This window comes from Gymnodraco acuticeps, unplaced genomic scaffold (assembly GCF_902827175.1).
Source record: "Gymnodraco acuticeps unplaced genomic scaffold, fGymAcu1.1, whole genome shotgun sequence".
Taxonomy (NCBI): Eukaryota; Metazoa; Chordata; class Actinopteri; order Perciformes; family Bathydraconidae; genus Gymnodraco; species Gymnodraco acuticeps.
Window position 1 is genome coordinate 2,232,765 of NW_022990335.1, and position 27,207 is coordinate 2,259,971.

Sequence of the window (27,207 nt, forward strand, 5' to 3'; positions counted from 1 at the left end):
CAGATGAGCATTCAATCCAAACAACATATAGGTTTTCAAATGTTTTGTTTTATTTTCATATCCGTGTATTGTAGGAAACTGAAGGTACAAAGAGTTGGACATCCATCCTGCTCTGCACTTTAACAGTTTCCCTTTGAAGCAGGCATTGTCTGAGGCCATCAGTATTACTAAGGTTACCACTGACTTACAGGGATACATCCTTTCATAGAAGATGGTATCTGTTGTGCACCATGTTTTTGCAGCCTTTTATAAGCTCTCAGTGATACAACTTACCATAATATCCCCAAAATCATGTGATACTGCACAACTCAATGACACAAGTTCTCAAAGTGCAAGATAACTCATTTCCTCTACACAGACTATGGGGGGGTCCGGGGACATTCCCCTCTAACAGTTCACATTTAGTTTAAAAACTCTCCTTAGCTGGTTGATATGGCAAACACATCTTGTAACCCAAGAGGTTGAATTTGACTTCCAAAACAAATCTTTATCACAGCGTTCTTTATGTAAATATAAAACCACAATGCTGGTTAGTGTTGTTGAAGGACCCCCTTTTTGTTTTAATACCTCATTTTCTACACAGGGAGGGTGTGGGAATGGTACATTCCCAACAGGGGCAATTGTGAATAAAAGTTGTGGCATAAGAGAGTTACATCACGAGCAGTAATAGTAAAGAATACTGAGGACTAAAAGGGCTCGGAGAAAGTAAAGATGTAAAAAAAACTGCAGAGAAAATGTGTTTTTTTGTCTAAGGAAGTGTGGTAGCCCATTCAGCAAATTCAATCATGAAATCGATTTCAATGATTGGATGACGGGATCCATGTACTACAGTGGCTGACATTTTCTTTTTTAGCGAATGCTAACAGAATGAGGTGCAGTTCACACGAGGACTGGGGTATCTTTAGAAAGTACTAGATGACCCCTTACTGTAGAAATACAATAAGAACTAAGATTACTTGCTGTTTTCAAGTTTGTTTTGGATCTTCACAGTATATTAAAATGTGCATACCAATGATGGCAGAACAGGCTGGATGTATCAGTTCCATACGTTCATCAATTCTAGGGCAACATTTTTTAATGTTTGAATACACAGAAATTAAAACCTGCTGTGAAATCATACACATACGTTATGCAGAATGTAAAGAGGAACAATAGTTGTAACCTAATGCGCCTGTTCTGTGTGTGAAACCGACACGTAAAATCAAATAACTGGTTTCCTCCATAGGTCATGCATTTGTTGTGTGAATGAGAGAAAGAATCAGAATCACAGACAACGGGGGGAGATATTAGTAAGTGCTGTTTTGTTGCATAGAAAGGGAGAAAGCCAGAAAACCTTTAGTCCCACAGAAAAACAGGAAATGTTTGTGGTTTCATCAAGGAAGCGTGGTCCGTGGATTTTCAGTAGGTACACTGACTCAAGTGGTTCCAAAGAAAGAGCCACAGACTAAACAGAAACTAGCAGAAGAGGGATCAAAGTTCACAAACTTTCCAATCTGTGGCTCTAAAAGGCTGGAGCATTTCAACACACAGTTGGAAGTTAACCAAAAAGGAATAAAGAGAGAAAAAAGAAATAGGAGAACAGTGGAGTGCATGGGTTCCTCCTGCTGTGTTTGTGGAGCAGGACTCCCAGTAGTACGGTTGCAGATGAGATGTTTTCTTTTGTTGCTGGGGGTCATTTTCACAGATCTTAAACCTTCAAAAAAACGCATTTAATGCATCCAACACACTTGGCAAGAAGAGTCCCACCATGTGTGTACCAATACTTTTTTTTCTTCCTTATCTTGTAATTTCATTCTCCTCCCCTGAGATGTGCTACTTCCTCCTGTAGCTGATGAAGCTGTAGGCCACGGCAGCAGCGAGCACCAGCGCAGCGCCTCCGTACAGCAGTAGCGAGAGCTCTGCTTCTGGCTCTGCTTCGGGCTCCGGCTGCTCTGGGGTTTCCTCCACCGGGGCTTCTACAGGGGCCAATGCATGCTCCAGGACCAGGGGCTCAGCGGGCGGGGCCTCAGTCTCTGGCTGGGGAGGCACTGCGACAGGCTCCGGCTCTGCTTCTGATAACGGGGTTTCCTTGGCTGGAGATGGGGGGGGCCACCTCAGCAGGCACTGGGGCAGCTTCTGGTTCTGGCTCAGGAACAGATGAAGGTGCTTCTGGCTCAGAGGGAGGGGGGGCTTCAGTGACGGGGGGAGGAAGCTCAGGTTCTAAGGAGATGATGGAAGGCTCTGCGGACAAGCTTGCAGGTGTCTCTATGACAACCGGCTCCTCTAATGAGAGCAGGGAGGCTGGGGCCGTGGAGTCACTGTCGGCCAACTCTGTGACGGGGGGGGTCTGGCCCCTGAACTCCTCCCGGAGCTCGGCCATGTCGCTCTCCGTGCCCAGGATGCTCATCATGCTCTCGTCTATCGCTGCCACGTCCTCCAGCAGCTCGGCGTCTTCGCGCTCCACGTGGACAATGTCCGAGTTCGACGAGTTGTTCTCGCTGCGCTCCTCGGCCAGAGCCGCCGCGCCCTCGTTGCTGTCCAGGCTCTTCACGTCTTCGGGGTCCATGGCGCTGACCTGTGCCCAGGACTCGTGGCCGGCCAGAGATGCGGGTAAGCTTTCCGTCTGCCACAAGCTCTGCCCGCTGCTGATCTCTCCGGTGCAGAGCAGCGAGGAGGGGGGGCTCAGATGGTCAGGGTGCTGGTCCCCGGAGAGGATGTAAATGTCGTTGCTGTCTTCAGCGATGATCAAACCTCGCTCGTCCTCTGACTCGAGGTTGAATACTTCACCCTGGGATAGACAGAGACAGAGAGGATGTCAACATAATATTTTTTTTAAGAATTTTGAGTAATAGATGGAAAAGTGAAATGTGATAATCTGTATAATGCAACATGGCAGAGGAGTTTTTCACCATGATGCTACTTTAGAATCATAAACTAAGTCAAAATAAAGTCACTTTTCAACTGACACTGCTTTATAGCTTAAGTTACCCTTGTATGCCACCTAGTGGATTGCAGATATGTATCAGCAATACATCTGGAGCCCTCTGTAAAGCTCTGCCATTATATAACATCCATAATCATATGATCATTTGGGAATGATTGACTAACACAGGTCGACTTACTGAAGCAAAATATATTAAAAGGAATCAAACTGTAGAAGTAAATACAGGTTTGACTTTGAAGGTAAAAAACTGTTTTTATCAAGTCAGAATATTACCTAAAATATATTGTAGCATGAGAGTGACCGTACCAGACATATCTTTCCACTTTGCTGAGTGTGCAGAGACGTGATGCAGAATTTACAGTATGTAGGCCAGCGAGTGTTTACAATGAGAGCAGGATGCACGCTCACTGGAGGGCATATGTGTGAACATGCCGAGTGAATAAAGATGTTAAGAAAGACATGGTGTGAATGGCAGTTTGCCATTCACACCATGTCTTTCTTAACATCTTTATTCACTCGATTGTATCCTCTCATTGTCTAGCAACACCGCCCACACACAGCCCTGCGAGGCCAGGTTTAAACCGGTCCTCATTTTGGACTTGGGCACGTTAACATCTCTCCTCTTACATCACAAAAGGGCAGCCCATGTTATGTCAGAACAATCTGATAAAACGCACTGCACACAAATTATGACTTTTTTTAATCCAGCTATCCTACTTAATGCTACACCAACAAGGAGTCATGCTAGCAGCTTTGTGAGGATGTACTCTAGCCTAGCAGTACTTTGAGCTAAATGCTAACTTCAGCATGCTAACATGCTCAAAGTGACATTGAAAACATGCTAGTGTTAAGCAGCTATAATATTTAGTATGCTAATATTTGCTTTTCTAAACACAAACGATAGCTACTGTAAGGCTTAAGGGAATAACATTAGTTTAACTTATGTATTTGGTCAAAAAAACAAGTATTGGACGCAATAAATCATTGATCTGATGATGGCACGGCATAAAAGGTTATCACCAAAAGGTTAGTTTATCTTATGAATGAATTTCACAAATACCCCTCCAATATTTGTTAAATACTTTAATAAAAGGAATTTAAGGGGATCATTAAAGTCTGTAGGATTCATCCTCTGGGGAATATCTCAACATAGTTTCTACAAATTGGCACAGACAACAAAAAAATCAATGATCTGGTTTAACAGGAAAGAAACTGGGTTGAAACTACATTTTGGGTCGGTCGTAAGCAAGCTTCTCTGTTGCATGTCACATGTCACATAAGGTGTGACATGAATGGTCAAGATTCAAACAGAGGAGGGCGTAAAGGCATGTGTGGGTGCAGCAGACAGAAAGGTTCTGACAGCAGAGAAGGCAACAATGTCTCATCTGAGAACGTGAGGGGGTTATTATGTTCCTGTCCCAATCTGCATGTGACCCACACAACGTTTAACTTCCAAGACAGCACACAGTATGCAAACCATTATTGACCTATGCCAGTGGTTCTCAAACGTTTTCTGTCATTTGAACAGGTGGGCCTTTTCAAGCCCCACCTGTTCCTCTTCGCTCCAATAAAATGGTAGGCCAAGCTTAAAATTGTCAAATGTATATTGTTCTATAACAGGGGTCTCCAACCCTTTTTAGGATGAGAGCTACTTTCAAAAAATAAAACAAGTCGTGAGCTACTAGGGGGGTCCGGGAGCATGCACCCCCGGGAAGATTTTTTTTGCATCAATCTGGTGCACTTTGAGCACAAAATGGATGTATGGATACAGCTCTCAACACTCAGATGAAAGGGAGGTGTATACTTTTCAATAATCCAAACATCTTTAGAATATGATCTCAACCAATAACAAATCATTTAAACTTGTTTATTCTGATCTTATGTTATCTAGTTAGCATTCTTTCTTTTTATTTATGCATATTTTACTAATCACTCCCCTTTTAAACCGTTTTTTTTTTTTACTGTCCTACAGTACACATTGGAATGATTTGTTATTTTATTTTGTACAACTAGGCTATATTAAATAGATAAAGGTGTGCTCTCTCTAGCTCTCTCTCCGTGTCTCGCTCGCTCACAGAGGCTGTGTGCTCCTCCGTGGTGATGACGGCTTGCGTTAAAAAATAATAATAAACAGGCTATTTGTAAAGTGGGAGGACACAAACGGGATTTCGAAAAGTGTCACGGTTAAACTCCTTATGAAGTGGTGAGGTGCCGCTCCACATTGCTTTTCTTCCCGACTGCAACGCTATTGTGTGTGTGTGTGTATGTGTGTGTGTGTGTGTGTGTGTGTGTGTGTGAGAGCATTTCACATGTGTGTATGAAAGCTTTTTACATATGTCTGTAAATGATTTTGGTTTCAGTTGTGTGTGTGTGAGCAGGCTCGGATTGGCCATCGGGAGATTCGGGACTTTTCCCGGTGGGCCGCTGGCTCTTGCATAGGTGGGCCGCTGGCTCTTGCATAGGTGGGCCGTGGACTTTTACTGCGCCGCTGCGCCGGTAGCGCTGTGAAAGTCCACTGCCGTTGCGAGTCTCCGGTTGTAACAGTCCACTACCGCCCGCGAGGACCCAGGTTCGATTCCGGTCTGAGGTCCAAAAAATGTATTTAAAAAAATAAAAAATAAAAAAGAATCTCCCGTTTATTGCGTCCATTCGCAACCCACCCATCACATCGCTGCGCCCCACATGTGAAACGCTGACCTATGCAGAGATGATTTTTAAAGGACATGGTCAGGCTGTGAAGGTTACTTTCCTTACAAGGACACTGGGCCAATGCAAAGGCAGCTGAATCCAGGGAGGCAGGGTAGAGATTAAATCTATCAGCACTCCACCGTTATCCAACATTTGCTTCCTCCATAAGCTGATTTGCATGTGGGAGAGCGAGAGTGTTGCACAAAAGCTTCGCTCTCAGGTTACAGCCATCAGCCAGACAGAACAGGACAGGGATGCCATGTGGTATCAAATCCACAGCTAAACGTCACTGGTGGTATTCAGGAAGAATTACTCATCAATCCTTCTCCTGTATTTATAGTCCTGTCATGTCACGTTTATGTCATGAATCAGTGATATAATATACTTAAACTGACATTAACCCCTTAAATCAAGTTGGAATTGAGTAACACAATGAAAATAATGTCGTCAGTACAGTGGGGCAAAAAAGTATTCAGTCAGCCACCAATTGTGCAAGTTTCTCCCACTTAAAAAGATGAGGCCTGTAATTTTCATCCTAGGTACACTTCAACTATGAGAGACAGAATGGGGGGAAAGAATCCAGGAAATCACATTGTAGGACTTTTAATGAATGAATTGGTAAATTCCTCGGTAAAATAAGTATTTGGTCACCTACAAACAAACAAGATTTCTGGCTCTCACAGACCTGTAACTTCTTCTTTAAGAGCCTCCTCTGTCCTCCACTTGTTAACTGTATTAATGGCACTTGTTTGAACTCGTTATCAGTATAAAAGACACCTGTCCACAACCTCAAACAGTCACACTCCAAACTCCACTATGGCCAAGACCAAAGAGCTGTCAAAGGACACCAGAAACAAAATTGTAGACCTGCACCAGGCTGGGAAGACTGAATCTGCAATAGGTAAGCAGCTTGGTGCGAAGAAATCAACTGTGGGAGCAATTATTAGAAAATGGAAGACATACAAGACCACTGATAATCTCCCTCGATCTGGGGCTCCACGCAAGATCTCACCCCGTGGGGTCAAAATGATCACAAGAACGGTGAGCAAAAATCCCAGAACCACACGGGGGGACCTAGTCAATGACCTGCAGAGAGCTGGGACCAAAGTAACAAAGGCTACCATCAGTAACACACTACGCCGCCAGGGACTCAAATCCTGCAGTGACAGACGTGTCCCCCTGTTTAAGCCAGTACATGTCCAGGCCCGTCTGAAGTTTGCTAGAGAGCATCTGGATGATCCAGAAGAGGATTGGGAGAATGTCATATGGTCAGATGAAACCAAAATATAACTTTTTGGTAAAAACTCAACTAGACGTGTTTGGAGGAGAAAGAATGCTGAGTTGCATCCAAAGAACACTTTACCTACTGTGAAACATGGGGGTGGAAACATCATGCTTTGGGGCTGTTTTTCTGCAAAGGGACCAGGACGACTGATCCGTGTAAAGGAAAGAATGAATGGGGCCATGTATCGTGAGATTTTGAGTGACAACCTCCTTCCGTCAGCAAGGGCATTGAAGATGAAACGTGGCTGGGTCTTTCAGCATGACAATGATCCCAAACACACCGCCCGGGCAACAAAGGAGTGGCTTCGTAAGAAGCATTTCAAGGTCCTGGAGTGGCCTAGCCAGTCTCCAGATCTCAACCCCATAAATAAATTCTTTAAAAATCAGACAGTGATTTTCTGGATTTATTTTTCTCATTCTGTCTCTCATAGTTGAGGTATACCTAGGATGAACATTACAGGCCTCTCTCATCTTTTTAAGTGGGAGAACTTGCACAATTGGTGGCTGACTAAATACTTTTTTGCCCCACTGTATATATACAGTCCCAACCCGTAGAGCACAAGCACAAACCATTTCTTACTTCATAAGTAAGTAATAACATGCAGTTAGGTTCTGATCTTCGTTAAAAATGTATGTGAAAGAAAATCCAAGTTCCTTAACAACAAATACTCCTGAAAACAACTTTAAAATCAGCGTCAATAATTTAGAAAAGCATAAATACCGAAAAAGATGCACCTGATGAGACAATCCACTGTCTTGATTTAATGCTCCACGACGTTGCTATGTTGAAGCGGACTGAAGCTTGGAAACACACTTAAGGTGTGATACTGTTGATAGGTGTGTTTCACACATCTCCACCCTCGCCTCAAGGAAAACACAAGCTATATAAAACAAGTTCCCATTCCTGCTGGGTACAGCCTACCTGTCCCTGCTTTACCCTTTTGTTCATCTGCCCGAAAGACCATTTCAAACTGAAGCTTTCTTGGAAAACACGGAGATGTTTGGAAAGGAAACCAACTGCCTTTTTGCGACACACTTACGAGTGCTTGCTACATTGCCAAGTGACTGCCACATACCGTCAACATGCAGCATCCACTTGCAAATCCAAACATTAGATGTTACAAAAGGCACACTTCCATACAAAATTCTAAACCACAAGACTACAAGAAGGCAAACGTTTTTAACTGATTTTTTTTATGATAATGCAAACCATTGCATTTCTAGTTTGGGTTAACATGCTCTTCAAATTTACAAGGATTATGTCATTATGTCTTAACGGACAAGAGCTGTGAGAGGTCACACAGCAGCCGACTGAGAGGGACTGCTCATCAGCATCTCATTGTTCATTTAATGTCACCCAGAAAGGCTATGCAGGCTATGGCCAGTCCCATTTGACCCTGAGCCAATGTCACTATTTCATCCACAAATAAAAATGCTACTAACACAGTATTTATTAAAATGATCTTCTTTCAACAATAGCTTTTGACTCCACAATGGTTAAGCAAATACTTTATCTTTTCTCTTTTTCTTTTGTTAAGGAATACATATTCGTATTGCAGATAGGACACATCTACAAAAAACTATCAACAATGTAAATAGGATTACAAAAATACAAACACTGAGATTTTTTTTTAAAGCAGGCTAGATTTATTGTTTGCATATCATGTTAGGGAGCTACATTCTTTTCAAAGTCACTTATGTAGAGCTATTCACCTTAATCAAGGAAACTGATCACTTTATTTATTTGTAATCACAATGCGCAATAGAATACTCCATCCTAATTCTAAGCAACACACAATGTCAGCTTGTGTTGGATACAAAAGAGAACTTTAGGACGGAATGATTTTATTGCATCTTTGCAACAGCCATGGGCAAACTGCTGTTATGTGTAGCCACACTGTCTGCATCAGTAAATATTGGTTTTTGCCACCTCATCATTAGTGTTGTGGCAGCAGTGAGACTGATGGATATACGGAGGGACGGAGAGGATGGATGGGTGCCCTGTTTGAGCGCTGGCCGTCGGCCATGACGCTGCTGCTGTACAAGTTATTAAGAGAGCTACAAGTGGGCCAGTCCCTGGTGATTATATTTTTGAAAGGATTATTATGAGAGTTATTTTTGGGGGCTTCCTCAGTGTGCTCAGGCACTCACAGTGATGCACATACCCCACCTCAGAGCTGGCGAGAGGGTGGTTACATAACATGGGGAGCACTAGTGTGGCTGCACAGTGACGTGCCCTTAAAGCACCTTATCTTAAAAATATCATCACCAAAATGCATCTTGCTTAACTAAAACCAACAAAGCCAACATTCAAATTGTTCAAAAATGATCTGAATATTACAATAAAGTGTATTTAAACTAATACCTAATACCCATTTTTTCTGAAAACATGACAGAATCCATAACCATAATATGTGCAGTTAACATAGTTAATGGTTTTTTCTTATCTCTTACTTAACATTTTGTATTATTTGACTCCATCGCTATCACTATTGTCTTTTCTTACCTTCGTTGTTTGTGTATTCTGTCTTCTGTTTATGCAAATGGCGAAAATAATTAGATAAATTACTGAAATAAATAAAAGAATCATCACTGCAACTTCCCTGCTTTCAGGCAGCAGCTATTGCCAGAATAACACTGAGGGCCTGTTAACGTTGCTTTATTACCTTTGAAGATATGCTGCTTTGCCTATCAGTTTATGACCAAATATGCAGTAAAAACATGATGTATGACTACATCATCCCTTTCTCTTTGCCAAGAGGTGAGGTGTAAATGTTGGTGTGCCACTTTTAAACCTCAGGAGTCAAATTACATCACGCTCACAAGGACGGTAATATGAAATGACTGTTGTCCCACCAAGCAGTTTTCAGTGTCAGACTCTGAAGGACAATTGTCTAATTCCTCCGAAAGAAGAGACCACAACAAGGACGGACAGACAGGAGACAAAATAATAGAGACATCCAAGAGTGGACGTTTGGTGTTCAGACACTACAACCACCTAATTCTGCTCTCCAGTTAAAAATGTGTACTGTAACCCCTCTTCTTCACAATGTCCACCATCATCATGTAGGCCATTTTCTTTTTCTCAGCCCCTTCCCCCTTGACCCCCCAATCATGTCCTACTCCCCCCCCCCCCCCCCGGCTGTGCACTGTCTGAGGGCTGCTGGTTTTTTGTTCCTGCCAAATGAAGTGTACACCACATTAGGGTCATAATAATCCTTATTGTATTCTATTGTATCTAACAAAAGGAATTACAGGAGGCCCCCAAACCTAGCGACTTCACAGGAAAGTGACCCATACTAACATGTGCGTTTAAGACCTGAAAATTGTCGCAAAACGAAATCATGTTCGTGCGCTCCATCTTCTGTTCTCTTATACGAAAGTACTTGATGTTCCTTGTTTAGTATCCATTAGCATTTGTTTGTTTTTTCGCACTACAACTCGACATTTAATGGAATATTGTGCTACAATTTAAAAGAACAAATAAGCCATATGCTTTTTGCATGCATGCATTGTGAAATATAGCGAGATAGGAGAGACATATATAGCGGAAAAGAGTTTGTCACTTCTGCACGGTCACTCTTTCACAAGGACGCATACATCCAGACCAATGAGCACACTCTGTAGCTGCTTCCTCGTCACCAGTGTAACATCCTACCTCAATGTGGAGTCTCAGAAAGCCTGGGTCAAACAGCGCAGTCCTAGCGATGGAGTGATGAAACAGAAGTGTGCATGCAGGCGGCTGTCAAACTAATGGAGATTTCACTTTGCTCTCACTATGCCCACCCTCATCTCTCACCCCTCCCTCTTTCCTATTCCCTCCCCTCCCATCGCCACTCTCCTAATGCAATCCCTCTCTCCTCCTTTCTCTCCATCCCTGATCCTGCCCCCGATCATCCGTTGATCCCCCTCCTGTGACGTAACAAGAATGGCGCTTTGTTTGGAACCAGAGCATTATTGTTCACGTTACATTGCACAAAACTGGGCAGAGCATCATCACGGTGAGGTAATGTCGACCGGAGCGGTGGCTAACGCGTCGAGTCACGTGACCCCGTCATCAGCCTGACCTTCATAGGGAGCCATCTGTGACGCAGTGCTCCACTTATTACAACATTGAACATCCTCTGTAGGATTAATCTAAAACATGTTGTAGCTGAAATAGTTGCATGTGTATGATGATATAAAAACATTCCTGCTTTCCATTTATTTGCATGAGTTAACAGCACACTGGAGATGCTTTATTTGAGGGCCTTCTCACCTGAGGTCATATCACAGACTGTTCAGCACCATGAGCAGAGTTAAATACACCTTCATGAATATGCACATATGTAATCTCTCCTTATAAGAACAAGCAACATAATATAGAATAGAAATACCGTTTTTGGATCTAAACTGTGACTTTAGGTCAATAGATAGATGGTAAAGTTGTGAATAACCACAAAAGGAGAAGGACAGTGGCTGCTGGTTTTGTAATTGTTTGTATTACACTAGCAAAATAAATTAAACCTAAATTACATATTTTCTTTATGTTGATTACGAGCATACTTTTTACATGTGATGTACATTTTAATCATGTTTGGCAACGTGTAGAGCTGCCCCTTAGTCAACTAAACGTTAGTCGACCAAAAAAGTCTCAGTTATTGAATTATGTCCGGCATTAGGTCTAAAGTGTAGGATCATTGCCAGCGTGTAAAGGATGACTCCAAGATCAAAAATATGCCTTCCATATCCTCACTAACATATCTTAGCCTGCTTATATAATAATTCTGACCTGAGAAAAAGATAGATTCTAGTTTTGATTGCATGATGAGGGCTTAAAGCGTTGTGTTGTGAGAATAAATAAGCAAAATGTTCAGTGTGTGTCGCTGCTTGTTCCGACACACAAGGAACACCACCGGCGCCTCTTCTAAGTACATTTACTCAAGTACTCTACTGAGGTAAAAGTTAGCAGTACGTGAACTTTATTTGAGTATTTTCTTTTAGTGCCACTTTATACTTCTATTCCACTTTTTTTTTTAACCTTGAAAATAACTTTAAAATAAGATATTTTGATGTAGATAACATATCCAAAATCCTATGTAAGTACAACACAAACAATGAGTGGGTTGACCATTTGTTTTACTCATTGTTTGATTAATGTGTTCATTCAAAAATAGTTTGTACCTTCAGCTTTTAAAATGTTTTCCTTTTCATTTTAAAAATGTATAGTTTTTTCCTGCAACTACTTTTACTTCTAATACTTAATGTACATGTTCCTGATCATGCTTACATTATACTGATCATCTTACTTAAGTACCATTTAATGCAGTACTATTTTTACATTGGAGTATTAGTAATTCAATTAAAGGGGACCTATCATGCAAAATGCACTTTTTGATGTATTTTATACATAAATATGTGTCAGGGAACTCACTAAGTGTCAGAAAACAAAACCCTCTCTCTTTTTGTCCGTACTCTTTTTCGCTCCTATTACGTCATTGGCGACATCCGGCCGACGTGCCAACCTATCGTCTCCGGCACACGTGACACGTCCCAACCATAGAGGTCCCAACCATAGAGGTCCCAACCTATCGTCTCCGTATACAGTCGCAGCTGTGTGTCTGTGTATTCAGCAGGATGTCTGCTGGAGGCTTAGAGTAAAGTTGTTGTAAAGTGGATATATATATAAATATAAATAATGGCACTGTTCTAGCGGTAAACACTTAAGAAAGAACATGTCAAGCTATGTGCTGTATCAGAAACAATGCGCGGCGTGGTTTGGGAGTAATATGCTGTGTGTTTACATTAGCAAGCATGCTAACACTCAGAGCTAACCATAGAGCTAACGCTGTAGGCTACTGGAGAGAATATGTGTAACGTAATGTCCTTGTGGTAAACCCTGTGAGAGAGAAAGGTTTGAGCTCCATACTGTTTCAGAAATAAAGCTTGAAGTGGTTGGGAGCATAACATGGCATTTAATCACCGCAGCGTTTAGCTGAGCTTCTCCCGGTAGAAATCTCTCTAGCAGGGGAACGCTGCGTGACGCTACAAAGGGGCGTGGCTAGCAGCAGACATTCAATTTAAAGCAGAATCAGCCTGTTTGCAACAGGGCTGCAAAAGAGGGGTATGAGCAGTATGAGGCATGGCTACAATGGGTGATCTGTTTGGTATTTTAAGCAAAAAACGTCACAGACATGTTTTGTATAGGTATGGCCCTACAATATATGTTTCCAATATAGCATAATAGGTCCACTTTAAGTAAAGGATCTGAATACTTCATCCACCTCTGTACAGCTAGCTCACTGCTGCCCTCCTCTGGCTAGTTTGAGTTCTGTACATTTAATTATAAGTGATATAAATATAGTGCAATTATGTTTCCACATAATACAACACTTTCAGATGCCAAAGTATTAAAAGAAAGGTGACGCATATAATGGTTTTCCTCCTTTGTGTGTTAAAACTCACCCATCCCCCATGCTGCATGATGTAGCCTGCTTCGTCCTCCTCTAAGAAGCGCACCCCCAGCTGTGAGAGAGTTTGCAGCGACTCCCCCTCGCTCTGTAGAGCCTGGAGCAGCACAAAAGGGACGAGCACCTGTGAGAGAGGAGTAGCAGTTTAAGGGAGAGGTCATAAAGAAATCAAAGCTGTAGAGACACACAGTTAAGAGACATTCATAAACCTCAGGGGGACTCACCTTGCTCCAGCCTCCCTCTGTGTATGTCGAGAGATCCCGCGTCGCATCTCTAAATCTTTCGTAGTCCAGAGGCCTGAAACACACGCAGACATCATCTCTGGTAAGGACTACATTTAGTGTTGACATTTTTTTAAATGTACCTAGAATAAAAATAATTATTGTTAAGCCATCTAATACTTAAGATCCTAAATTGACTTTATTGTTCACCTTCCAAAAGCTATTAAAAAAAATCCACAGCTTCTTCCAGGTTCAAATTGTATTGTTATGTTACTGTATGTTCCATGTCATTTGCATGCGTTTGTCTTGTAACGGGAATGTATGCAATGCTAAAAACGAACAAAATAAATTGTATATTTACTAGGGCTGTCAAACGATTAAACATTTTAATCAGATTAATCACAGCTTAAAAATTAATTAATCATGATTAATCACCATTCGAACTATGTCCAAAATATGCCATTTATTTATGTATATTGTTGTGGGAATGGAAAGATAAATGAAAGAAGGCGGATATATCCATTTAACATACAGTATCTATGTTTATTATAAAACATTTCTGCGTGTCAAAATGAAAGACAACCCACACACCTATCAATCATCAAACCGTGGGGTCTTAATTCATTACTTGTTGATTTCTATCAACGGGGGAGTACTTCAGGAAAGTCAACAGAGGGGGGGGGGGCGGCTAGTGGAGTACTTCGTGACCACAGTGTGAACGTTGTGATCAGCTGTTTTAGCGCAGTTCTCCAGTGAAGGGGGGGGGGGGGGGGGGGGAGAAGTCTCCCTCCGCAGCCGGTTGGCGTAGTTTTGGCACAATTCCGTTGTAGGCCTACAGACAGGGCCGGCCCTTGGCATAGGCAGTATAGGCGAATGCTATGGGCGCATCAAGCCAGGGGGGCGCCGAAAATTGGGGGAAATATATATTTTATTAAAAAAAAAAAAAATGTAATTGTGATTTTTTAAATTTTTTAAATAAAGCAATTTCCCGATTTTGGATCAACAAAGTACATCTTATTATCTTATCTTAACAGAACTACGTCTATATTGCGTACAGAGCCCATACACTATGGCGGCGCCCCCCCCCCCCCCCCCTAATTCAGGTAAGTTGAACTGCCCCAGCCCCGCAGGCTGTTTATGTCCTCAAGGAGCGAGGGGGGCGGGTCAAGTGTCACTGACTGACACTTGACCCGCCGCCTTTGACCTGCTTTGACTCGGGAGAAGAAAACAAAGACGGTAATTAGCATGTCGAAAAGAACAAAGTTATCTGGTGCCCGGGGAAGAAAGAAAAGAAAAGAGGAGGAGGACAAACGGGAGAAAGACAAAGGTACAGTAACGTTAATGTGATGATGATTAAACAAAGTCAAAAAATGGATTGTAGTTACCGTTGATGGAACAGTTTAAACTTGCTAGCTTACTTTTAGACGATAGCAAGGTCGTTTGTTTGCTAGTCAATAGTTACATTTAGAGTTAACGTCAATTATTACCGTTACTCCCACCTTAAATTCAGGGACATTTGGAAAGAGTTACATCACCTGCTATATATCATCTACTATATCTGTTGAGGTGAGCCAATGTTTGCCCTGCTTGTAGTAATAGGCTAATAATGATAGTCATTAAAATGCTATTCCTTTTACATCCCCTCAATAATTTATAGTTGTAGGCCTTTAATTGTATTGCCTTACAGTTTATGCTGTCTAAAGTATGTTCAATAATCAATAGTGTAACGTTTACATCAGTGTTAAAATGCTTGTCACTACTGTAAATACTGCATACCTTAGCCTTTATCTTTAATATGCTATATTACAATGTATGTAGCTGCTTCTTTGCCATCTGGTAAGTCGCAGAATATGCAGGTGCATCTAAAAGAATAACTATATCATAGAACTGTTTTTCTTTAATTTAATAAAACAAATTAATCATATATTCTAGATTCATTATGCATGAAGTGAAATATTTCAAACCTTTTTTGTTTTAATTGTGATTATTACAGCTTACAGATCATGAAAATCAATAATCCTGTATCTAGTATAATATTAGATAAGGATTTATAATACAGATATTTCAATCTTCTGAAAAGTTTATTCAAATATGTACTCAGTACTTGGTCGGGGCTCCTTTTGCAGAGATAAATGCATCAATTCTACATGGAGGCAATATATTCCATGATATTCTAATTATTTTGTGAGCTGCTCCTGTTTTCTGATTTCTATAATATAATTTGGTCTAGCAAATATAATACATCTCTTGATGGTCACATATACTTCTCTTCTCGCTCCAGATGCACTATTGAAATTTGTTGGGCCTCATACCACCTCAGCAGAGCCCAGCCCTGCAGCATCAAGCGCTCCTGTCCCCTCCACCTCAGCAGAGCCCAGTGATACAGCATCAAGCGCTCCTGTCCCTTCCACCTCAGCAGAGCCCAGTGATACAGCATCAAGCGCTCCTGTCCCCTCCACCTCAGCAGAGCCCAGTGATACAGCATCAAGCGCTCCTGTCCCCTCCACCTCAGCAGAGCCCAGTGATACAGCATCAAGCGCTCCTGTCCCCTCCACCTCAGCAGAGCCCAGTGATACAGCATCAAGCGCTCCTGTCTCCTCCACCTCAGCAGAGCCCAGTGATACAGCATCAAGCGCTCCTGTCCCCTCCACCTCAGCAGAGCCAAGTTATACAGCATCAGGAATAAAGGCTTCACCAATAGACCCTGCCGACTGGCCATCTGTTCTTACTGATAATGACAGGACAGAGTTTGTTCAGAGTGGACAATATCAAATGAAACCTAGTTTTATCTTTCCCAAACAAAAAGACGGGAGAAGGTGTCAGCAAGACTATTTTAACAGAGTCTTAATCAACAGAGAAAAAATCAAAAGCAGCTGGTTGATGTATTCAAAAAAGAATGATAGCTTGCACTGCTTCTGCTGCAAAATGTTTTCACAGAGAAATTACATACTCAATAGGGAAGGACTAAAGGACTGGAAAAATGCAAGTCACTTGCTCAAGGTACATGAAGAAAGCAAGGAGCACAACACAAACATGGCAAAATGGAAGGAGTTAGACGTCCGTCTTGCCAGGGGGCTTACAATAGATATGCAAGAGATGGCCCTTGCTCAGGCTGAGAGAAATAGGTGGCGCGACGTTCTCACCCGATTCGTGGCAATAATTCAGTCCTTAGCAGAGAGAAACCTGGCTCTGAGGGGGTCCACAGACACATTAAACCAACCAGACAATGGCAACTTTTTAAAAGAAATTCGATCCAGTCATAAAGCAGCATGTTGGTAGGGTGGCAAGTGGAGCTGGCAGTCACACACATTATATGGGCAAAATAATTCAAAATGAACTGATTGACTCAATCAGCTCTAAAATACTGGACACAATTGTGGAAGAGATAAAAAGTGTAAGTATTTCTCCATCATTTTGGATTGCACTCCTGATCTGAGTCATAAAGAACAACTCTCTGTTATTGTCAGGATAGTATCACTAGTAGACAAACAACAGGTTAAAGAACATTTCCTGGGCTTTCTTGTGGCAGAGCAGTCAACAGGGGAAAGTTTGACATTGCTCATTCTCAAAAGGCTGGAGGAACTTAACATCCCCTTTGAGGACTGCAGAGGACAGTCGTATGACAACGGTGCCAACATGAAGGGTAAGAATAAAGGTGTTCAGGCTAGGTTGCTTCAGCAGAACCCAAGAGCTTTTTTTGTCCCTTGTGGTGCTCACACCTTAAATCTGGTGGTAGCTGATGCTGCAAAGAGCTCACCAGATGCTATAGGCTACTTTGGCTATTTAACAAAGTTGTACAAACTCTTCTCTGCCTCCACGCATAGATGGGACATCCTGCTGAAACATGTCAAAACAACCCTGAAATCGTGGTCAGAGACCAGATGGGAAAGCAGGATAAAAAGCGTTGAGGCAGTAATGTACCAGGCTGGGCAAATCAGAGAGGCTCTTCTGGAGGTGAGGGAAACAACTGCAGACCCTGTGGTGAGAGTTGAAGCCCAGTCTTTGGCTGAGGAGATTGGATCTTACCGTTTTATCATTTGCACAACCATATGGTATGACATCCTCTTCTACAAGATCCAGCATGTGAGCAAACTGATGCAGTCACCCTCCATGCAGTTAGATGTGGCTGTCGACCTGCTGAAGAAAACAGGAGATTCCCTCACCTGCTACAGAAGGACTGGATTTTCTGATGCACAGACAACTGCAAAGGAGATGTGTGAGGAGATGAACGTGGAGTCTGTTCTCAAGCAAAAGCGGTTGAGATCCACAAAACGGCAGTTTGGTTATGAGTCTCCAGATGAGCCTATTGATGGAAATGGAAATCACATTTTTTAATGTGGTTGTGGATACAGCCCTCTCTTCACTTGATGAGAGATTTCAGCACCTTGAAGAGGTAAATGACAAGTTTGGAGTGCTCATCAACTTTCCCACCACATCAAACGAAGAACTGCCAAAGCACTGTCAAACCCTGAGCTCTGCTCTGACCCATGATGGACAACCAGACATTGATGGCAGGGAACTTGCTGCAGAAATGCAAAATGTTCCACATTTGCCATCAAAGAAGATGACAAACATGGAACTATTGACCTTCCTTCATGAGAAGAAGCTGACAGAAATGTACCCCAATTTGTGGGTTGCTCTGAGAATCTCTGCCACTCTTCCTGTTACAGTGGCTGCTGCTGAAAGAAGCTTCTCAAAGCTCAAACTGGTCAAAACTTACCTGAGAGCTTCTATGGGACAAGAACGTCTCAGTGGACTATCCATCATAAGCATCAACCATGTGGTCTCAAAACAGCTGTCTTATGATGATGTCATAGATCATTTTGCTTCAAGAAAGGCAAGGAGAGTCAGGCTAAAAGGTAAGGTGTTGAGGTGTGAGATTGAGGCCTGTAGTATTTTAATGGTTGGATTTTGGCTAAATCTTGCTTTTAACCAAGACTGAAGTGATTGATAGCAAATATTTCGGTACCCAGAAGTAGTATGTTTAAGTGTTCAGCAAAGCAGCTTTTGTTTTAAATTAGTAAATGTTTCTGGGTTGTACTTCTTACACATCCAGCTCTTAAGGTGAGGCAATTAGTCTCTCACGGACTGTATATCAGTACAGGTGGATTGTGTGCCTGTCAGCAGAGGAGCAACTTGTTGCCCTGTCTGACCTCAGCAGGGAGCAAGTGGAGGGGCCATGTGTGAATAGGCCTTTAGAAAGCACTGGTGTGTTGGCGAGGCTGCTGACTGCAATTATAGGTTTTAATGTTGTATTTGTGTTAAAATAAAAAAATATCCCAAAAAACATATACAGCTTCTGTGTGAATTATTTATTTATTTATTTATTTTTTTTGGGGGGGGGGGCGCCATCTAAAATCTCGCCTAGGGCGGCAAATTGGTCAGGGCCGGCCCTGCCTACAGACCGACGTTAACAGCAGCCCTGTCTGTGCACACGGAGACCGACTCTGTCGTCCGGTGATCTAACCGCCTTCTGGAAAAGCTTCACAAGTAGGCCTACGTCGGTACGCAAATGCGCTTTGTGACACAAGTGACGGTACGCATTTCAGATTACGCACATAACCTGCGTACCAGTTATGTGCACCCCTGTACTACAGCAAAAGTATTCTCCGTCGGGACTTCCTGCAACAACACCACGCCGTTATCAAAGATGTTCTATTGAGAAGACGATCACTACGTGACAAAAGTTTTCAAAACCGTGGCTACTGAAATCAATCTTACTAACTGCTGTCTGTGCAATTTACTCCGCGCGAGTTGGCAGACTTTATTTTGCTTACTTTAACATCATTGTTCAAGGTGGGGCTAAGCCATTTCTTGGTATGGGTGTAGCCTACCCCAGCCATACCCTGGCGCTGCCACTGGTGGCACGTATGGGGCGGGCCATTCTGCACATGCGTTAAATGCGTTTAACGCAATTAATTCAAAAAATTAATTACCGCCGTTAACGCGATAATTTTGACAGCACTAATATTTACATATCCATGAAAAGCGTACAAGACCTGTTAAACTCTCATATAAGGCTGAAAAATTATTAGAATGTTATCTAAATAGAAATATAAGAAGGCAAAATGTGTCGAATAAAATAAAAAGTACCATGATTATTTTAATGTTTTTTAAAATAAAAATTAGAATAATGAAAGAAAAGTTGTAATTCCTCGAATATCATGAGTCATATCACAATTGCAATATTACTTTACATGTGATTTGTTAGACGCTTTTATCCAAAGCGACTAACATACATTCAGTACTGTGGACAATCCCCACAGGAACAACGTGTCTTGCCCAGGGACACAACGACATGCTGACTGCAGTGGGACTCAAACTTGCTATCCCCTGATTCCAAGTCCAGCACACTATCCACAAAGCCTCCCTGTCACTCAAAATACTGCAATTACATTTTTTTTCCAAATTGCAAATTAATAGTTGTGCAAAAACGTGCTACACAGACAGTTGGAAGTTGCCCAGGACAACCAGTCTTATGTGTTGGCCCGCAGCGACTCTACAGAAGCACCAGCAGATTAACTCTCTTGCTCATGTTAACAATTTATCTTCAACTCGCTTCAATTCATACAATTTGCAAAGGTTTGTTGGGATTTTTATCATCTGTATGAAGTCTCAAATAATTGTGTGTGTGTGTGTGTGTGTGTGTGTGTGTGTGTGTGTGTGTGCGCATATGACAATAACATCAAGCAACAACTGTCGGCTTGTAATTGAGTTAATCTCAGTACATTTAGAAATGAATCAAAACCTTTTCAATCAGTTTCAAGACAAAGTATTTGCCAATCTCTGCTAAAGTTCAAACATTCATTTAAAAAAGAAAACTACCTTAAGCAACAGGTTAAGAATATTGACACTAAGATTCACATTTATCCCACACGATATTAATATAGTGTGAATACATTGTAGTGAGGAAAAGAGCAATTATTGGATAAGAAAGTGTCAGTGTAGTTGCTGAACCGACCCAGCAATTCTGTTTCTATATGAAATATATATCTTGGATTAAGTATTTCTGAGCAGTCAAGACAGGCAGTGATCATCTCAGAGCATTGTTCATCTGCACTACTTTTGTATATATTATACAATCCATCACAGGGTATATGCAGGAATCCTGAAGTCAAATTTAATACCTTTTAAGACCTTTTTTAAGACCCTTTCCATACATTTTAAGACCTCATCGCAACTTTGAGTTCTAACCGGTTACATTGGCGACACACTTTACCTCACATTTACTATATTGATTGTAAGATAGCACAACTAAACAGAGTGCAGACAGACTACAGAAGCCTCCTCTCCACATGAACTTCAACCTCTCTGTGAAGGTCAGGTTTATGCTGCTTTGTTGCTTCTGTACTCTGTGCTCTTTCATTCCAGTAAAACTCCTCGGAAACCATTAGAAACCAGGATTTGACCAATAAACAAAACAATTGACAAAACTTTGAACTATGAAATATATTAAACTTTGGTGAGCTTCAGCGGGGTAATGCCATATAGGAGCTCCCTCACAAATACCCAGGGGTTAAATTGGGCTGGGGCTGTCCGGGGCTAAGCCCGGCACATAGGACGATGCTCTGACGTCATCACCCTCACATATTTATCATATGTTTACAAAAAACGATATATATGTTAAGACTTTTCTCGTTCTTAATATAGACTATATTTAGGGTCGATATGTGTTGACCTTACTTTAAAATAGCAGATCTCTGTGACCGGATATAGTTTGGCTTAGACCCCGGCCCCACGAGGACGCATACAGTAAAACACATACGCAAACGCAAAAAAGTCTTCCGTTCACACGCATTCGCTTCATTAACTTGTCCGTTCACACTAGACCGCTGGAAATGCTGGAAACGCTGTAGTGCATATGCCAGGCCTGTAAGTGGCGCTGTTGCCGCCACAAAATACACCAAAAGCAGCGAAGAAGACCCCGGAGCATGGTTGTCATGGTTGCCCTTCTGTTTATTCTCCGCGGTGGACGGCGTGTTCTCCTGCTGTATATCTCTCAGGTAGTCCACCAGCAGATAACCAACCCCCCCCCACAGAGCGGAGCAAGGCAACGAAACAAAACTTAAAATAAGAAGCAGCATTTTATGGCACGCTATGCATGGGGCCACCTTGAGGGGGTTTCCCGACATGTTGTTTCAGTAAATTAAAGGGTGTTTCATGTTGTCGTTGCTGTGGACCTTCTTAATACCTTGGAAAATGCCGTTTAATACTTTTTAAGACCCTGCGGACACCCTGCATCATGACAGTCAAAGAGTTGACCACTGACCTTTCGAGGAGTGTGTGTACGGCTGCTGCCAGGTGTGTGTCGAGGTCTACGGCCACCCGGTCTCCCACGGCAGCGAGGCAGTCTTCTACGGAGGTCTCTGGGACGGTCGGGTTAAACACCAGCGATGTGTGCCGGTCGAAGCCTGATGTGGAACAAGCTGCTCCACACAGAGGAGGGGAAGGATGACTCAGATCATTTAAAGAAATTATTCACATTGCAGAAGAAAAAAAAATGTGTGGTTTGCTCCACAAATTAAATGCACATCAACACATACGCTGATGGTTAGTCTGAAGTCTGGGTTACTAATGTGAGTCCAGTTCTCTGAGTAGAAAATGAGTGTCTATCTGTCAATCAAATATCTAAGCTTGTCCTTGCTACACATATACAAGGAAGGGTGAGTGACTGACTCACGCTTCTGAGAGAACCGTGGTTATGTAAAGAAACCAAAGTCCTCTCTCTATGCATACATTTCATGTTTTACATTCACAAAGATTGAACTTTGGATTCCACTACACAGGCAGACACACGGTATGAACAAAGAATGGCACAGGGAAAGACAACATGGAGTGTGTGTGTGTCCACTTACAGGCAGCAATTTCATCTTCCAGTTGTCTCAGCTCTTCTTCATGGCCTTTTGTCAATGTGCTACTCTCACTGTCAATCAGAGCATCTCCTGAGAGAGAAAGACACATGACATGAACCAACGGCCAAACAGACTCACTATTCCTAAATTCTATACAATATACAGTATATAGCACTTTAAAAATAATTTAAAACAAACACTAAAAGCCACATACACTTGACTAGAAATATTTCATTCCCTTTTGTGCTTTCTATTTATTTTGAAATGTTGAATTCTGCAGCTGTATCTGAAATGTTATCAAATCTATCAATCAGAATCAAATACTTGATTTATCCCAGAAGAGATTGGGTTTGTGAAAGTGGCTCCATTTTAAAAATAAACAAGTAAAATAAAAATATTTACATCAAATATATGTCCATTAAGAAAAAGTTAAAGTAAAAATGTGCAATTCAAAACAAAAATATATATAAAGAGATTTATATTAACATAAGACATTTAAAAGTAAAAATAACTGACATTATTGGATTTGATTATAAAAATGGGATGTATATGTATTTGCTTGACTCATAAGGACAGGTTAATGATGTCTGCACATTTGGCATGACTCTAAACACAGTTTGCCAAACACAGCAGTAGTGCATGTATAAGGGGGGGGGGGGGGGGGGATAATGTTTGCATGCTTACGTGCAATACTGTACCAATACTGGTGTTCTTGTGTCACATTCATAGATCATGTTAAAAAGGAGCAATGAGTTGGATATTCTTTAAAAAATAAGGTAAATACTTTGCTCATACATAAATTACGCCTTTCAATTATCAGCTGTGAAAGAATTAAAAATATTAGGGCGAAAAACCAGGCGGGCAAATCTTGTTTCCAAACTCAAATGAATCTGAGGTCATAACTGAACCTTGTTTAACCAGGGAAAAGAGGCTCACTTTGAATGTCGCGTGTACGAACTGAAACCGATATTCCTACACATTGTGCTTTTAAGTAAATTATTTACATGATTCAGTCTGCACTGCTGGGGGAATGTGGAACCATGTGAGAGGTGAAACCGACACAAAGGCTGCTGCTGTGTGACCATGACTTTAAGTCACGCTAAACACATTCTGAATGTAGCTATTTAGCTTGGGAAAATCCACCAGCAGTCATTTGATAAAGAAGGGTGACCCTGCTGCATTACACACTCAACCCAAAGACATTGGTTCTTTCTACTACCATGGAACTCTTTAAGAACAGCTAAACTGGGGACGAGCAGCCAATAGAGGACGAAACACGATGACCTTGAAGTATCATTCTTAAAAACTAACTGATGTGTTTTTCACTGTTGAAATTACAAACTGGCGTTTGTTTGTTTTTTAACAGGAAGGAAGAGGACGCTCAGCAGAACCCTTCTCTATTCTCTCTGTGTCCCCTCACCCTATAGGAACGCCCCGAGGGCCACTGTTGGTTTTTCCTGGGCTCGGTGCTGTTTCAGCTTTCAGCCAGACAGCTAACCGGCCAACTATTCTGCTCTGGTTCAATGGCGTGTGAGTTATCCTGCAGTGATTCCACATGACAGGCTGTCAGAAATTGGACCGGGTCAAGCGGAAAGCAGGGATCAGCCACTTATCTGCCCTCCTCCGCCCATTCTGAGCACGCACACAACAATAAGGGACCAGAATTAAAGAAAACGTGTTCTTTTTGACATTTGGCGCTACGGTTTTCTTTAAAATAATACAACGTTTTTTTGGTTGTGCAGAGGGAATGACATGCATGGCATAAAATGCTAACATTTCTTATATTTCTAGGTGTGATGTTTCTCTTTCTCTAATACATCATATTTGTTTCCTCATTAAAATGTCTCAAAAAGTCTTCACATATTTATAAAATAACTACCAATGTGACACATCTCCAAATGTGAGACAAAAACATCATAACTATTTGTTCAAACTGTTGTGTGTCATTTGTATGCTAAGCACAAATGCTACAAAATGAAAAACAGGCATGCTGCAAGCCTGGGGCACAAACTTGCAATACAAGTCAAACCAGTCTTTGCATCTCTGGACACCATATTGGAAAAGTTGAAGATGAGCTTACAGGGAACCTCACATGACATCTACTTGTCTAAAACGCTGGGGACTCCATAACTGTCTTTTTCAAATTACACACAAGTCTCTTACAATAGGTCACAGAAGGCTACATGGAGCTAGAAAACAGGTGGCAAGCTGCCTACACACCCTGCATATTCTTTTTTTGGCCATGAGCACACAACTCTATTTGTGTGCGGTGTGACTGGCTGCACAAGTGTGAGGTTTGCCTGAGATATGCGGCGCACACACTGCACAAGTGAAGACACTGTGGAGAGGTCCATAACCTTGGCAGTAGCTACACTTCAGTAATGAGTAGTTTGTCTTTTGGGGACATTGCATTTCTGCATTTTCAGACTGAATCAATACCTTAATCACACTAAAGTACTTTAAGAACCAAATTAGCCGCTAATCTAAAGTCTTTCTTCTCACCTTGAACTGTGTTGCGTGCCTGTGATCTATTAACAGGCAGCATTCCTAGATAGTTGAGCACAATGTACTTGGTTTCATAGTGGAAACCCTCCGGCACAGTGGCAGTGATGGAGGCAGAAGAGGTGGGGCCTGAGGTAGCCATTGAACAGACGTGGGTCAGACTCTCAGGCACATACGTTGTTACAGTCAAAGCTGGACGTCTCACCTGAGGGAAAAAGGAGCAAGGAGGAGGATCATTTACTTATTATTTAGACAATCATGATTGAGGCTGCACAGTGAAATCTGGCACCCATTAATAAAACATGATCAGTGTAGAAAAAACGTCCTGATGACATCTGTTGTTGGATTGTAAAACAGCTGTTCGGTAGATGACTGATTATAAATGTCCTACTAAGTGTATCATAGCATGATAGCACATTATCCTATGCTCTTTGTGCCAGGTGGACATCACTTGCCCATCTGGCAAAGGGGTGATAAAGCTTCAATTGGTCATGTCGTTTTTGCTGCCTGCATAATTGATAACTGATAATAACAGAGGAAGATTGAACTATGACATGCCTATCTCACACATGCAGGCTATATAACGTTACTGTACATACATCATGACACAGTCCACTTACACGTGGTGAACAGTGGGGCGTGAAAAAACCTTCAACAAAAGCCTTTACTGAACAAATGTTTCCAGTCAATGTAAATGGGTATATTATATACTGTTACGTTTACTGTGGTTTTCTGGATATTAAACCACCGTTTAAAACCTTACCGACTAAAGAAAGGTTGAGTTTAAACGATCACATTGTCCTCCAGAGGGGAGGTGACACCATGCGGACCAAATTGTCAAGTTTGACAAATAAAAAAAACTACAACTTCCGGATTCAACTGTCAAAATAAAACCTCTTGCTGGCTAATGAGTTATACCAATGTATGTGCAAATACAAATATTATAACTTGTTGAATTATTATAACACAACTAAATACTTTAAGTTTGTCCTTCATGTTTTCAAAGTGACAGCATGGACCCAAAGAATAGCCAAGATATTTGCTCACTTCATGAACCAGCCATTGCTCGTTAAACAATGAACTGTCTAACGTTACCGGACAAATTACATAAGAGTTACACTTAAAAAAAAGCCGGGTTTTCGTTCCTTTCCCCGAAACACATCGGCACATACGCAAGCTATAGCTAGCTTGACGTGACACGCTTTATCCGCTATTTTGGTGACGCAAAAAACTTAAATGTAACTTAAATGCAACCAAACTGGAGTCCATTTCTTACCGTCCTTGGCCAAAGGCAAACAGGTGCTGACAAACGACAAGTTGAAGGAATATATGCGACACAGTCCCCAGCAGCAGCAGCTGAAGAGGCACAGCACCACTGGCAGCAGCACTAGCACACGGTGTGCTTTGGAGAGAGATACAAGCTGGCGAAAGTACAGCACCAACCTTCCTGTCATACCTTTCAAAATAACACTCTCATTAGTGGCGAACGGTCCTACCATTTTTGAAAAAATAACACTGATAAGGTGACTTAGCTTTAAAGTAAACGTGTATGACATTGAGAATTAAGTAAGCTTTCCAGTGTATCCTAGCAACTGCACGTAAAGGATATCAGTTAAGCGTGTGTAACATAATTCCCCTAATTGGAAAATGACATCAAGGTCATTAAAGCACCTTTCAATAACCTGAACTTTTGCACAGTTTGTATCCATAAACATATGGGCGTAGGAAGCATCCTGAATGTGGGGGGGACATTCACATTTATTTTTTTGATTTCCTGTATTCAGTGGCGGAGCCAGGACATTTTCAGTGGGGTGGCCAGGATGGAACCAGTAATATTTTTGGGGTGGCATTGAAATCACTATTATATGAACATAAAAATACATCTCACTAGAAAACAAGTGGTTATTTAAGGCACCTACAACACACTATCTACATTATTGGGATTAAGTGGTGGAACAGATCAAATAATATTCAGTATATCTAACTATTTTTTTTTCTTATTCCCACAGGCAAAGTAACAACGAAGCTTACATTATACAAATGTAATGCAATATATACAGACTGTTTAGCTTATGGTGATCAGCAGCACTATGAGCTCATTCTCTCAGTGTATCATCAGGAATACAGACACACACACACACACACACATCATTTAAATAAGAGTTTTTAATTCATTTCATTTCATTTAAAACCTTTATTTAACCAGATTGGTCCCATTGAGATCATAGATCTCTTTTTCAAGGGAGACCTGCAGCATATAGGTTCCACATGAAACATAAAACAATAAA

The 27,207-nt window shown here is 41.7% G+C and overlaps 1 protein-coding gene across 1 annotated transcript; it reads right to left on the bottom strand.

Annotated features, from left to right (window-relative positions):
- Positions 1-28: 28 nt before the first annotated feature.
- bcl2l13 (BCL2 like 13) lies at positions 29-26,326 on the bottom strand. Its single transcript, XM_034223342.1, is given in 8 exon segments — positions 29-2,085; positions 2,087-2,767; positions 13,340-13,468; positions 13,569-13,641; positions 21,835-21,991; positions 22,421-22,507; positions 24,920-25,124; positions 26,196-26,326. Coding segments are annotated over 7 exon segments (1,542 nt in total). The 5' UTR covers positions 25,062-25,124; positions 26,196-26,326; the 3' UTR covers positions 29-1,812.
- Positions 26,327-27,207: the final 881 nt, after the last annotated feature.